Source organism: Halichondria panicea, chromosome 8, assembly GCF_963675165.1.
Source record: "Halichondria panicea chromosome 8, odHalPani1.1, whole genome shotgun sequence".
In the NCBI taxonomy this organism is placed as follows: Eukaryota; Metazoa; Porifera; class Demospongiae; order Suberitida; family Halichondriidae; genus Halichondria; species Halichondria panicea.
Window position 1 is genome coordinate 4,815,899 of NC_087384.1, and position 16,102 is coordinate 4,832,000.

The window sequence follows — 16,102 nt, forward strand, 5'->3', positions numbered from 1 at the left end:
AAAGTTCAGTATATAATCTGCAGTGATGTGAGATTCTTTGTACAACAGTACTGTAGCGTTACGGTAGGTGAGCTGAAGCTTAAGATGGCTACTCCTGATCCTTTGACTCCGCCTGTCCAGCAGATTCCTGCGGAAGTTGCAGCCATTAGTACTGGAGAAAATGAGCAAGAAGAAAGGCAGCAAGAAGGTAATAATACATGTGCATTTTATACATGCATGATTATACTATTTTGACATGCAGAATTTACTGAATGTTATTAAACGCCAACATTAAAGCTATACATGTACAGTCTATTCCGGCTCTCTAGCTGAAGTACGGCCACCTGGATATACCGTATTATTTTGGCTTTGCACGGATTGCTAGCTATTATAATTAAGTTACTGTAGAAAACTCGCCCTGAAATGCGGCCACTCGCTATTCCGTATACTGGCCAGTACTGGCTGAGGGGTGGATCTATAGGGAAAATCACAAAACATTTTTTAAAAAAAAGGTCAACTGTTTTTCAATGCTCTGTACGTGTAGCTAGCTATTAGTAAAACCAGTAGGTTTTACATAGGATTGGCAGTGGGTTTGCCCGTGTTTAGCAATATTTCAATTATTTTGACTCATGTTCAAACTGTTCTATCTCTGCAGGGAAAGGTCACATCAAGGAACTGGCTAGACAGATAGTTTATTTAGCCTTTTCTCTCTTTGTATCTCTCATTTCATAATCCATGAACATTTTAATGAATGAATATTGTCATTTTAAAAATTGCACTATTTCTACGTTTCACCGCTCTTTGTCTGACTGACTAAGTAAGTAAGTAAGTAAGTAAGTAAGTTTCTTGCCCAGCATTTGCTCCAAGTACAGCCATCTCCAGGACATTCTGCACAGGGTTTCCAAACGACTACAACCTGGATTACAAAGCGCTTCTTCAGATTTGCGATTGCTTCCACGAGGCAGATGACCTCTCAGTCTCTATTTCTCTTATACCTAGACAATTCCGCCATCTTTGTGGCCAATTAATAATAGATAGGCGTGGCTAATAAACCGTGCGCCTAAAATCAGTGCAGCAGTGCTTTTCCAGAGCCTGAGGTGTTGCTTTTCTTCACACTGTTCCTCTAGCTCCCTTTCTCTGACAGGCATGCTATATGCACTGGCTAGATATCATGCTCTTAAAATGGCTGTCATTTAATTAATACTGATTCGCAAATTCAACATATCAAGCAATAATATTATTACTCATTACTATATTCGAGAAGATATCTGATTAGTCCTGTCTTCTCTTCTTGAACTTCTGTACTGCCTCTTGACGTTCCACTTATGCATGTCATGATACGTAAACTGTACTGAAAAAGAAAGGGAATCCGACTAGAAAAACATTTGCAATGTGAAAAATTGCTAGGATTGGCCAGGGGAACCACAAAAAAGCGTGGGAACAAGAAATCAGACGAGAGCATAACTCCAATCCGTTACAACGTCATGAACATGTACAATACATAGTATATTAAATAATAGACTGTGTTCCAGATCCATCTATCAGCTTCCATCCACCACATCATTCCATGCAGGTCACCAGTACGGTCCGTGCATGTTACTATATACGCATGGATGGACTGTGTGTATACATGTGCTCAACACTGCATGTATTAGGAACATCAATTCATCACAAATCGCCCCACATTCCAAAATGGATGTATAATAAATATATATAGGGATTGGTCATCACTCCACCAGTAAAAATTGCGTGGCATATTGGCTGGGAAAACATGGGAAAACTACCAGTACATGTGATTGACGTTGTAACGGATTGGAGTTATGCTCTCGTCTGATTTCTTGTTCCCACGCTTTTTTGTGGTTCCCCTGGCCAATCCTAGCAATTTTTCACATTGCAAATGTTTTTCTAGTCGGATATTTTTAAGTTCTGAGGTGATATGTATATGTATATAGATCTATTTTTGTGTTTCCTGCATGCATGACTCATTGAGAATTCTCAGTCATGCTCCAGAGGAGGTTCGACAGGGTCAAAATATCAAGGATAATGACACTAGAAAATTATTGCGTACTGCTTCCTGACCTTTGGAGCACTTAACACACATAACACTATTTTTTTATCCGTTTGAAGAAATTAAACAAGTTGCACTTGTTGCACTCGGAAATCTGTCTCCAAAATCAACTTTAACCCATTAGGCACCCATTACCAGTAAAAACAATGTACTTAAAAATTAATAACTAAGAGGCATTGGAGCATAGCCCCAATAAAAAATCAAAACAATGTATGGAAACTAAAGTCTGCACGCACCTTGTATAAGAAGCTTTTTTTTATGTAAAAGATCTAAGCAACGTCTTTGAAGGCTGTTAATGCTTGTAAGCACTGCTATACTTCATGCGTTTCCTGAAAGCGTTGGTGAAAGGTGTAGAGTTCAAAAGAATTTTTTGCTTCCTACTGATTACGATTAGCCTCGATCCCAGGCCGAGTTTTCGCTTTTATAACAGTTAGGCGAACAACTAGGCCTGGTACTAGTGTCTACATGCGCATGCGTCAAATTTTCATTGTGTTTGTGGTCGGAAAAAATATCAATAATTGACACAGAATGAGTACACAAAAGATGCACATAGGGAGCTGCTTCACAAGGACCTGGGGAGTTGCCAGTTGTGCTGCAGCACGATTACAGTGACCCAGGGAAACTTCAGGATGATAGAACGCCTTTAAATTACGTTTTAAGAAGGTTTAGCATGCTGTTGGACCTCTCTGATTCTAGGTCCCAACTCGTAACTCAGGTAAATTTTGCTTGAGAAAACATAGATTCTTTTGATGGCTCTGAGCTACCCAGCAACACTCGAACGAGCAGATCATACTCCAGTCCTGTGAGTATAGGACAAGATTAAAAAGAAACCGAAGACGGTTAAACCATAGATTGAGTAGAGAGGGATTGGAAACGAGGTACCCTCGAAGTACCATCCGTGTTTCCACACGGTTTTAATCAAGGCTTACCCAACGTGGGGTCTAAACATGAATAATTCATGAGAATTGTTTTTGCTGTCTGCAAAAAGTCCACGAGCAGTTCTGCTGCTAAACGTCAACTTTATCAAATACTTGTGGCCATTTGGGACACAGCATACTACTTAGTGACACAACCTTAGCTATATCATAGTAGCTAAACTAACACAAGCATGAAAAATTGTTCTGTGTTAGACTAGCTACTTCACGACAATCAAGATTGTATTTTCACATGAACGAAGCCAACAACGAACTACTAGCTGGTTTTCTTTTTACTTGTGAGCTAGTTTTAATCATAGATAGAGTAGAAAGGGATTGGAAACGGAAGTGATTCACGTGATGTTTTACAATGAAGTCTATACGTAGTGGTCTGGGACCATCCGTGTATCTCCTCATAACTCCCGCAAAAGCCCGAGAAACTTATTGTGTCCAATGCATACATCTCAGAGCTACCCCAGTACTGAATCACATACCCCCTGATAGTAGGTATCAATTGGAAATATAATCTCGATTGTTGGGAAGTAGCTATAGAGGTACACAGAGCTAGCTTTTTCATGTTCGTGTTCCTATAGAACCTACGATATAGCTAAGGCTGTGTAACTAAAATAGTGTCCTGTGTCCCAAATGGCCTCAAGTATGAGATGAAAGTTGATGTTTAGCAGCAGAACTGCTCGTGGACTTCTTACAGAGAACAAAACAATTCTCATGAATAATTCATGTTTAGCCCTCGTGTTAAAAAGTAAAACCTCGATGGTTTAATAGACCTAGCAAACAAACAAGAGCAAATTGCAGCTGCATACAGTGGTGGGCGGGTCTGGTCAAAGTTCATGGCTTCCAGCTAGCTCATGTAACTCTACAGTACTACTGCTAGTTCTATACCTCTGTAACTGTTCTAACTGCATAGTCTAAGGCTGTGAGAGCAAGCTAACTGTCTCCACTGAAGTTCAAATGACTGTTTTGCTGTTTTTGCAGTAAATAATTCAGTTGTTGACTGGTTGCCTAGTAATTATGGCTTATTAATAAACAACCTCAGCCTCGGGCTGCGCCCTCGGTATTGGTTGTTTATAAGCCATAATTATTAGTCAACCAGTCAATAACTGTAACTTATATTATTATTATACTGGTCAAATATTATTGTTGTAAATTGTAAATTGTACAACAACAAGCTAGCTATGAGGGCCAGAGCGTGCTATCACTTATCGATATTGATATTGGATTCTGTGGTAGATCGGATATAGTGTCATGAATGTGATTATCCTTTAACCATTAATATTACCTGCCGAGTTATTCTTACACAAAATTTCAATCTCTGCATGCTACCTAGCCACAGATTTTCTCAACAAGCTCGCACCCAATTTTGGCCTTTTTTCCACATTGGTAACCCAACCCAGACACACCCAGAACCCTAGTCAAACTCCTCCTCTTTTGCAAACAATGGTTGGGACGTGCTGAGAATCCTTGATGGTTTTCGACAACCTCAAAGTAGTTGTGGAACTGCAGGACACTTATATCAGAAAATGATGAGGTTGGACCAAATTTAGTGTATACATCAGCTACTCACCAAACGACGTCTCGATCGGGGGTACGGAAACCTTAACAGTGCCGTACAGGGTTAATATTTCCCATACACGTTTCGGTGTTGGTACACGCTAAAACACAGGTGAAAAATCGCTTTACTATACATGCGTCGATTTTAGCAATAATTTTTTGTACGCTGTCTGTGACCTTTCTGATGGACCAGTGCTTGTCCACGCGTTTATGACTCAAAATCGAGTCAATGCGTTGTGGGGTTAACAATAATTATATTGAGCAGATGGTCAAATCTCCACTATATATTATATAGGAATGGAGTGTATGCATGCAAGTATGGTGTGTCGTGTGAAGCCATCAAAGGACACCATGCTTGCATGCATGCATATACAGAGAGAGAGTGCATCCATGCCTGCAGCAAATTGATGCATGCATGCATTGTTTTAAATATATGGCACACCTGTTGTTTGTGCCACTGCATGAATATCAACACAATAATCATATCTGATCCACCCCTTTTGAAGCTGAGCCGTCACCAGTATGGGGTGATTATCATGCATTGACACACTTGGTATGAATAGTAAAAAAAATGTTCCCCCCTTTAAATAGTGGAGTTGCAGAAGTTGAGAGTACATGTACATGCATGCATGTTATTACTATATACGTCTATACCGGTATGTGTCACTACACGTATATATGTCACTATATATAAAGCTGCCGTATATATGTCACTATATATAAAGCTGCATGGGGCTGCATACTATAATTATAATGCTATATATAATAATTATGCCTCGAGGCGTAGCCGCACGAGGACTGTCTGTGTGCATGTTGTCTGTCTTTGCAGATCCACCCCTTTTTTTATTTATTGACAGGAAATGCAAAATATTTATTTTAAACTTCGATCTACATTGTTCATTGTCAACAATTGCAAACAACATAACATTATACAAAGCAAACTAATTACCTACATCTACAACACTCTTGAGCGAAAGCAAAACATGGCGAGAGGCATTATCACTCGTCATGCCTCAATTCCAGGTCACTCTTAATTAGGGGCTGAAATCGAGGGTGAAACCCATACATACATACTTACTGGTATTGCATGGCATCAGGAATATATATGCATGAAGGGGAGTATGATTTATACACACCATAATCATACACACCATTATACACACCATATAAATTTGTTGTTGTCTCTCTAGCTATAGGTCACAAACACTTGTATAGTATTAACGTAAACTGTGTGGTTTGACATGACAATGTATGGCTAAGGTAGGCTATACAATCAGAAACATGTGCTTGCGCAATACATATAAATTAACCACACTGTTTTGATTGCGGTTGTACAACAGCCACTTGAGATGTGGGCATTTTACACACAAGTATGACAGAGTCAGATACCATGCATATTACTAGAATATTTTGCGGGTGAAAAACCTTTGCGAATGAGCCAAATCAGCAGAAAATTTGACCCTTTGCGATCTAACTATTGCGTTCTGGAAAGGATCATGTGTATTTACTAGTAATATTTTAGGTTTTGCGGATTTTATTGTTGCGAATTGATCAACCCTCGCAAAGTTTGATGCTCTTAAAAACATTCTACAGTAACAACACATTTGTATGGGCTGTATAATATTATAGTAGTTGCTTTACTCCCCTTCATGTACTCCTGATGGCATGCATGCATGGTTATATACTTGTCCGCGTGCCAGCCATGAACTCATGACTTGCATTGCAATAGCTTGATGGCAATGAACACTATTGTCACGTGTCAGAGTTTATAACTTGAATAATGAGCAGACGGTCAAATCTCCACTATAATTATATAGAACTGAGTGCATGCATGCATGGTCTGTGGTGTGCTAAAGCCCATTAAAGCACACGCATGCACACAAACATCTGAAAACTGTTCCATGCATGCAGAGGGAGTGCAGCTAATTTTGATGGTTATAAGATTATGGCACACCTGTTGTTTGTGCCACTGCATGAATATCAACACATTCACTATAACGTTTGATCCACCCCTTTTTGAAGCTGAACTGTCACCATAATATGGGGATGAATTGATTATCATTGCACTTGCAGGGCCTTAGCCACCAGTCTGGTCAGACCACTTTTTTGAGACAAATAGGCAATGGTGGTGGTCACTATACTGTAAACACATAATGGACAAAAGGGGCGGGGCTGCCCACATGCCACACTCACACTCTCATCACTGGCATCACTCTCATTACTGGCGTTACTCTCATCGCTGGCGTCAAGCACCGACAATCCCACATGTATACACGTGATTATAATAATGCCTCATGTAATGTGGATCCAAGAAAGTAATATATTATATTACTTTCTTGAATCCACTTTTCATGAGGCATTAATCATGCATATATATAGATTGAAGGGAGAGGGATTGGCAACGGAGGCAGTTCACGTGATGCTTTTACGTTGAGTGTACACAGATGGGCCTGAAACCTCTAAAACTCCCGCGAAAACCCGGTAAACTTATGCATGCTTCTCAAAGACCCCTCCAAAACTTAAACAAATGCCCCCGATGGTAGGCACGGTATCATTTGGAAAACATAATCATGATTGTCGTGAATTAAGTAGCTAGAGGTACACAAAGCACGTTTTCATGCTATACCACCTATGATATAGCTAAGGTTGTGTTGCTAAGTAGTGTGCTGTGTCCCAAATGGCCATAAGCATGCGATTAAGTTTAACAGCAAAACTGCTCGTAGACTTTTTACAGACAGCAATGTTCATGAATTTTTATGTTTAGACTCCCACGTTAGGAGTACGCCTAGATTAAAACCGCGGGGGAAACACGGATGGCACCGGTAGTGCACCCCGCTGCCAATCCCTCTCTCTTCAATCTATGCATTAACCATGTACCTGAGTATATTGCTCATCTTTTGAGCTTCAATGGAAGTCTGGGCTACTAGTAAGTTCTGAGAAATACTGCATTTTATTGTTTTTTGGTGGCAAATATGCTAGGAATACAACTTTCGATTTTATGCTAGTTAAGGTCTGATTTTTGAGAAGGATGTACTACAATAGTCATTTGAACTAACTTACAGGAGCTAAACAAGCCCCAAAAGTCATAAAAAGCACTGTTTTTGACAAGATGCTAGATTGCTAGATAAGATGCTAGATTGCTCTAGCAAAGAAGAGGCTAGCCTAACTCCTGTAAGTTAGTACAGATGAAAACAAAAAACAACAAAAATGCAGTATTTCTCAGAACTTACTAGTAGCCCAGACTTCCGTTGAAGCTCAAAAGATGAGCAATATACTCAGGTACATACACAACAAATTTCAGATCTTAACTCAAACAAATAAGCTACTTCTATTCCTAACATATTTTCGGAAGTACACATCTTCAGACAGCAATTTTATACTGATGATGTCATGTGATGTAACAGGTGGTGGTCCAATGGAAGCGCCAATAGTTGAACTTTCAGTACCTACACTCAAATAGATCATATCACTTTTACTTTAGAAGATATGCCACAAAATGTAAAAAATGTGTACCAAAAAAATTCTACTCTCTTTGGTTGTTGCACTGTAGTATTCCGTTGTCAAGTAATTGTAGTGTAGTCAAGCGGTTTGCGCATGCACACTAGTCTAGACACTGTTTTGTCAGTGTCCATGTGATTTAGAAGCCTCAGGTACTACCCTCGCTACACTCGGGATACTAAATCAGTGCCTTTGGGCTTCTAAATCCCATAGACACCCTCCAAAACAGTGTCTAACTCTATTGTATAGAACATTGAAGTGCAAACCCTCGGTGTTAATTTGAGGTTTGCGAGTCTACAGCCTCGAGTCAAAGCCGTGTGTACATCTAGGCCAATGCAGGTTCGAGCTTTTTAGCTTCTTAGCTTTTGCTCGCTTTTACTCGAAAACGAAGCTTTAATCAAAATATGCCAAATTTAAAACTACTACCACAGTATAAACACAGACAGGTGAGTAGACTCAGAATACACAGACACACTATAACCCGTGGCGCCACGTGTTAATTAATGGTTCTGCATGCATGTTCTGTAACATGGGGCAATCGTTTTAATGTTAACTTGAAGTTGTTTAACTAGCTTTATGCTCACAGCATTGTAGTTGCTCTGCAACATATACTGTAATCGACTGTATATACATGCATGTGTATAGGGAAGAGAACATCACCCTATACCAGCAATGTGTTAATGAAAAAACTACCAGCGAAAAAATTTTAACGTACATATGAATGACGTTGTAACAGACCTATACTCTTGTCCGCTTTCTTGTTTCTACGCTTTTTAGTGTTTCCCCCGGCCAATCCTAGTAATTTTTCACATTGTAAAGGTTTTTGTGGGTTAACTAATACATTGTATAACATTAATGTGATAACATATAATTTTCTGCTTTTTAGCACCTGTAGCCAAGGTAATGGATTGTGAGGAGGAAAGCAAAAGTAACGAGGTACTCACCACTACTAGCACACATCCCCATCATAACAGTGCAGATTTAGGAGAGTCTACCGAGTACCGCACTTTACGTAATTGCTACCCAGAATTGGTAGAGCATGTCAAGCTGCAGCTAACAACAATTTCTTCTGCCCTTTTTTCGAAAAGCTACATACCAAATAATATCCATGAGGACTCAACCAGTGATGGAGTATCAGATGAAAAGAAAGCTAAAAAATTACTGGATGCAGTGCTAGCGAAAGTAAAGCTCAACCCTGATACTTATCATGGCTTTGTTGATATTCTTGGGAGAGAGGGACCCTGGGCAGATGATATCATCAAGCATTTAAAGGACCATTTTCACTCTATCAAATCCGAGATGAAGCAAACCCAACACAAAGGTGAGTATAGACATGCACCTCTGTAAGTGTATGCTCTAAACTTTATCTCTTAGCGAAAACAGAGTTACAGTTTTATGTAATTGGGGAAGCATGCCACAGTGTAATGCGGGGTAGATTTTCGTGGAAGAGGTTTTCGTGGAGGTTAGCTTACCCACAAAAGTAACGAATATTTACTCGATGAAAATTATGACCACACCCATACAGTAGAGAGTTTCAATACCGAATGTAAACCAATTTCCGAGGCACTAAATTTTCGTGTTTTACGGTCAATCCTCGAAAAACTCAAAAATGTCGTGCCTCGAAAATAACCAGCTACACGGGGGGAAATTCAAAATTGTTGGTAACTTTCACAATCTTGCACAGCAAGAACGTGAAAGTGGGCTACGTGTTATGTGCAAGCCATAAACGTGCGTATGCGTTAGTCCCTTTATATAGAACATAATTATCTTCTTCCCAAATTTTTTGGCTATACCACATTATATACTTTATACTCCTGAAGCCATGCAGGAAAATATTTATACACAATAAATCACACGTATCTTACAATTGTCCACAAAAACAATCTCATCATGGCTCGTATGAGCGATTATACGCCCTTGCATGTAAACATAGATTGCTTATTACAGAGGCGCACATGATCATGTGATGCGTGTTCTACCTCTTCTGGTCCCAGCTAAACCAGATTTTTAATGTACTTTGATACGTATCTGGCCGGATATCATATATATAGAATATGAAAGAAAAAAATGGATTCAGAAAGCATAATGTGAAATGTAGCCACTTTATATACCATTGCATGGGGCCAAATTCGGCACTGTCCCAATTTAGGGTGATCGGATTACTGTATATAGTACTTTCTCCCATGTATAGGCCTGGTTGAGAGAGCAAGTGACACTAAACGAGTGCTTGTCACTGTTGACAATCGTGAAGATAGCAAAGAAAGACTGTACATCACTGAAAACATTCAAACTCTCCAAAATCTCACCGAAGAAATTCGTCAGATGTTTCAGCTGGACGGGCACTGTATCATCACACTTCAAATATGGGATGCCAGCTTCAATGACTTTGTGTCTATCAAAGACATGAATGAGATACAGGACTGTTGCAAGATCAATGTAAGTTTAGTCTTCAGATATTCTTGCATAATTATATAATTTACCATAATTATTGTACAGATCAAACGAGAGTTAAAAAAGTTAAACGCTATAATAACAAGTCGCTCGCGAGGACCTCGTGTACCAGCAGGCGTTTTTAGAACTTGCAGCAGGGGGGTTCTCAAATTCCTAAAAAATGTCAATTGAGACTCCGTCTGTGTATAAACTGCTGATTGCGCATGCTCAATGGGACGTGGTCATGACTAGTAACACGAGCCAATGTACTTTCATTTGCTTAATTAAGAGAATTCGAGACAATTGCTCAGCTAGCTAGACCAGTACTAATAGCTAGATTGCATAGTTGCCTGGAAGGGCAGGGGGTGGTGCTCAAGCTCCCAAAGTCTCTCGTTAGACACGCCACTGGGTCATGAGTGGTCAGTGAAGCACACCCGAGTACTGACAGAGGTCTCCAGAGTATCTATACACCATGCACAATGACATACTCGATTTATCATATAATGCAGTGGTATATAGGTAAGTCAGTTTTGATAGTTGTACTAGCTGTATTATACATTAAAACTCATATCAGTGCAGCTATGATGCAAACAGAGCTAAAAACACTCTTCAGTCTACAGCATGCAGTATCATAAAGAGAAACAGAGCTATAGAGAGACACAAAATCTCCAGGGCTTTAGAGAACTACACAGCCTTGCACAAAGAAGAGCTATATATAATTCTGACCTCTACCTATAGAGGATGGCCTCATTGACTTATGTCTTTGCAGTTAAGACTTATACACTCGTAACTATATATAGTTAGGTACTACTCACATGATCGTGGGCAATATACCGTGACCTCGCGAGCACAAAAACTTCAATCGTGAGTATAATAACCTCGATTACCGAGCGACTCGTCACTCGCATTTAACTGTCGTCTGATCTGTACTGTACTCTCATAATTTGTAAGATGCCTGCATGTGACATCAATATGTTTTGAATGTATAGGCTGCCACCAGGAAGCAAGCACAGACACCTCAGATTCAGACTCAAGTACGTAATTATCCGAGCTATATCTAAGCGGGGGTTATTAATTATCATCAAATAAACCTTTTTGACTAAATGATTACATCAGTGTTGTGTGAATCCTGTTCCAATCAATGTCACAGCAAGCTTATAATTTCTTTTCAGGTGGTCTACTGTGGTACTAATATATTCTTGGGCCAATCCAACATGCCTGCGAATGTAAATCCTCGTAGGCAAAGCAACACATTTCCTCGTAGCCGAGGAGCTCTTGGTGCTTACATTGTTTATAACAAACTTTGGAAGGAAAGAGAGGTACTGAAAGTGTTCTTCAAGAATCCCGAAGTAATTCGAAAGTGGAAGTGCAGAAACGAGCCGATGACAACTACCAACATCCTTGCTTGGGCAGCTGTTTGGAATCATCCTTTCCACAGCAATATTATTCCGACGCTCGAAATAACAGAAAATATTGAAAATTCTGACATAAGAGTGCAGTTTCTTGGTATGTAGATTTGACGAGCATATAGCGAGTCTATAATAATTATATTTAGTGCTCAACATTGCATTTTGTCTGTAATAGTATATATATATATATATGTATGCATGGACCGGCACAATATTTTAGAGAGTTTGAGTGTTCTTTATGCTTGTGCTTGGTTCCAGCAGGAGCCGTAATTATTATAGTCAGGAGCCCACAAATAAGAGAAGGAGCGGCTAACTTCAATGTATACTCGGGGATCATGTTTCGTAATTGCCGGTGAAACTGCATTTCTTTTTATATGGAAGCGACTATAAGTGCTTGCAAACCACAGCCATTGCGTATAACACGTGTATAGGGATTCAACTACTTAAGTGACTCGGAAATTAAATGCGGTCATAGTCACTTACGAAATGTGATCCCCATAGTCAGCCGCTCTTTTTTTTTTTATGGGCTCCTTTTGTAGTCTTGTAATCTTTAAGCAGTGCACTCAAGACCTTCAGAAGTCAGCATTAGGCAAATGGCAGCCCCAGAGCTTAAACGAGACACAGACACTCCTGAGGCCAGGCAGGCACGTATTTAGCTTACTAATAGATCTACGAGACGCAGACACTGTCATTTAAAATTAATTTTAACTCATAATTATCATAGAACAGGGACCTGATATGAATGAACAACTATTATCGTAATAAACGCGGTAACGTACTCTCGCACCCCATGTTATAAATTCTCTGCTAAAATATATGGAACAGTGGTATGGCATCCAACAGTACACGATATCTATTTTACCATGAGCTTCAGTTTTCCCTTTTAAAACAGAGGAATCGAGTGGTTGCTGGTCGATGGTGGGCACAAATGCTTCGGGGAAGGACATTACTATGGTACTGGATCTCAGCCGTCACCCTCCTAATGTGCAAAGAAGTCTGGTCATCCACGAGTTTGGACATGCCCTGGGGCTCGAGCACGAACACCAGCGCTCAGATTTTTGGGATATTGTCGGAAAGCACATTGATCTTGAGAAAATGAGGAAAGATGCACCGGTGCAGAGAGCTCCTGAATCTGACGATGAGCAGGGGGGGGTAGGTTTTGAGAAAGACTGGGAGGCAAAAATAGGAGGGGGTGAAGAGGAGTACACCGCTGTCAAGTCTGAGTATGATTCGAAAAGTATTATGCATTACCGGTGAGTTTAGTTCACCGTTATTTCATGTTAAATTGAAGTACGTATTCTATAGCTTTGATGTCAAATGGCTCAAAGATGGTGTTTCTACATTGGCTGACATTGAGACACACCCGGATCTGTCTAACAAAGAAAAGAAGTACCTCAAAGCAATCCTCCAGCGAAGTGGTATTGGGCCACTACCAAAGGAACCATCAAAATTGGACATTCAGGAATTGGTGAAAGCATATGGTATGTTTTTGTAAAAATTATACGGATCTCTTTGTGCCGGACCAGTTTACACATACTTTTATTTTCAGAGACAACTGGACGTCGTCAGAAACCCCCTCTAGAAATGACAAAAACTTTTCAGAATCCCACTAGCAACGAACACGTCACATTGGATGATGCTCACATGGAGGAGAAAGACACTCAAGAGCCCAAAATCTGGACGGGGAGGTCTGTACTGAAAGTATACTTCATGAATCCCGAAATTCTTGAGGAGTGGGCAAATGGGACGAGAATCGACAACATCATGACGTGGGCATCTTCTTGGAATTCTCCCTTATACGATCAAATTCCAAGGTTTGAGGAAACCAAAGACGATTTAACTGCCGACATCCGTGTCAGGTTTTCAGGTGTGCGTGCATGAATGCATTTAGCACTGTTAGTGTAAAATTGTTTCAATTTTGATTTTCTGGATGGATCTCATCCAGTGGCGGATCCAGAGGGGGTTCTTTGGTTCAATTGAACCCCCTTTGAGAAAGAAGTGAGTGGGAGGCTCAAGCAACTAGTTAGCAAGTTGTTCCTTTCTTACTAGCTTTCACATGCACTTCTCACTAACCTTTAGTCCTTGTTAGCCTTGCGAAGCTTTGTCTGTGCAGTTTCAGTGACTATGAAGGCTAAAAACTCTCCAGCGTAGTGCATGCAGATTGCTTATGAAAAGTGATAACCTTTTTTTTAGGAAAAAATTCGGTGTTTAATGCGCATGCTCACTGTTTCGAAGAAGTGACGACCTTTTTTTGTAAAATAACAGTCCTTGACCCGCTCAGAGCCCTGGAACCCCGGCCCCCTTTCAAGAATCCTAGATCCGCCACTGTCATCTATATATTTTCTTTCATGCAGATTCATCTGGTAGCTGGTCTGCAGTGGGTACTGATGTCCAAAAAGTAAAAAAGATGAAGCCGACTATGATGTTGGATCTAAAAAGCTATAATCGCTACTTTCAGAGGTACCTTGTCATTCACCAGTTTGGACATGCCCTGGGACTCGAGCATGAACACCAGCGCATGGACTTTTGGGATGGTATCAGGAAGCACATTGATACAGAGAAGATGGGAAACGACAAAAGCACAGGGAACTACAGTTCGGTGTCATCGAAGGCTTTCAAAAGAGATTGGCTGGAATTGGGGGTGAAAGCACACAGGGAAAGTGTTATTCCCTATGACCCACAGAGCATCATGCACTGGTGGTAAGACTAATAAATTCACTTTTGGTTGTTGTGATAATTATATATGCGACTCATGTGAGCATCATACACTTAATTAAAAGTGTCTCGTAAAATGTAAAAAGACTTAATGTAATATTATTATACTTGCCATTTTTCTAATCTGTGCGAAATGCCTAAATTATGCATGCATGCATAGGTTTGCCGTCGAATGGCTCAAAGACCCTAAATATCATAAGCTAGAGAATATCAAGAGTGACTCAAGCCTAACAGATGATGAGAAGAGGTTTCTGGAGGCTATTCATGCAAGGAACAGGAAGTATGTACTAGCCCCCTCGAAAAGCGACTTTGAGTACCTTGGAGAGGTTTACAGCCGACTCGGAGGTATATATTTGGGCCTCATAATCAGCGAATCAGCTCAGTTATATAGATGCATGCCCCAGTATTATACATTATGACTTCATGCATGCATGTTGCTTTTAAAAATTGCCAAAATATGAGGCTATAATTATTAATTGATTTAAGGCGACACTTTATATACAATTATTGGTTGAAGTGGTGTCACATGCATTTAATTGCGGGACGCACTTAAATACTTTTTTGTGACATGGAATCGAGGCCAGGTGTGACTACAACTGACGTCCAGCTTTAGGACGCGGCACACTATTAGAACTCGAAGGTGTTGCATATTTAGAGGCTCGCCTTATATCAATTATTCTATATAGGTATATTATACGGTATCTTTCCTGGTACATGACTTAGTGCATGTATATACAATACCGTCATATAAAATGATGGCTGTTCTTTCTGACAACAAACATGAACATGCATGCGATTAATGTGCAGATCACGAGGAAAAAGCTACTGAATTTGAGAGCTCTGAAGTTGAGGAACTCTTAAAACAGGTTGATGTGAACAAAATCAAAGGTAATGTATAACAAATATTTTGCATTAATTGGTTTTGCCTCAGAGTATATAGGCACTGTACCACATATATAAGATGTAAGCCTAGACTTTTTAATTTGTTATATGCATGCAGGTATATGGCTAAGTACCACTGATGTGAGCGATTCTGATCAAGCTCAGGAAACATGGAAGAAGATAGCACGGTTTACAGCTGAGACTAACTTGGATTTGTATCGTGAAATAGTTGAGAGATGTCGTCTTTGAGGAAGATAAACTTGGTTTGACTGTTAGCACAGAATTTCTTTAATAAATCCAAAAATTAATGTGTGTGATTTTGTACATTAGAATGGTGTGTGCATTCACTATTACGTATGTAGCTATATAATTATTAGTATAAAATCGTCTTTGTATTTGTTAATAACCTTGTAACATTAATTGCATGCATGTGTTCTTGATCACAAATTTAGAATCAAAGCAAGTTACCGGCCACTTAGCTATACGTGTATGATCGTATTAATTAATCATACCTTATTACGCGAGGCGTGCATGGGCGGCCACAGGTATAGTATAGTTGTTTAGTTTGTTTGTTTGTTTGTTTGTCATTTCTGAGTCTGCTTACCTGGATGACATAGCACTGTGTTTACAGCATGAAA

The 16,102-nt window shown here is 39.8% G+C and overlaps 1 protein-coding gene across 2 annotated transcripts; it reads left to right on the top strand.

The window, feature by feature from the left end:
* Positions 1-15,840, top strand: LOC135340129 (uncharacterized). Of its 2 annotated transcripts, none has more exons than XR_010396227.1 (12): positions 1-187; positions 8,915-9,349; positions 10,220-10,464; positions 11,448-11,492; positions 11,631-11,964; positions 12,760-13,120; positions 13,173-13,348; positions 13,417-13,734; positions 14,222-14,567; positions 14,743-14,862; positions 15,390-15,470; positions 15,583-15,722. XR_010396227.1 is itself a non-coding variant. In XM_064536458.1 (12 exons), the coding sequence occupies exons 1-12, from the start codon at positions 85-87 to the stop codon at positions 15,711-15,713; spliced, it is 2,760 nt and encodes a 919-aa protein (XP_064392528.1). In that variant the 5' UTR covers positions 1-84; the 3' UTR covers positions 15,714-15,840. The 2 variants fall into 2 exon arrangements, 1 of the variants encoding a protein (XP_064392528.1); XM_064536458.1 differs by having other exon boundaries at positions 14,743-14,927; positions 15,583-15,840.
* Positions 15,841-16,102: the final 262 nt, after the last annotated feature.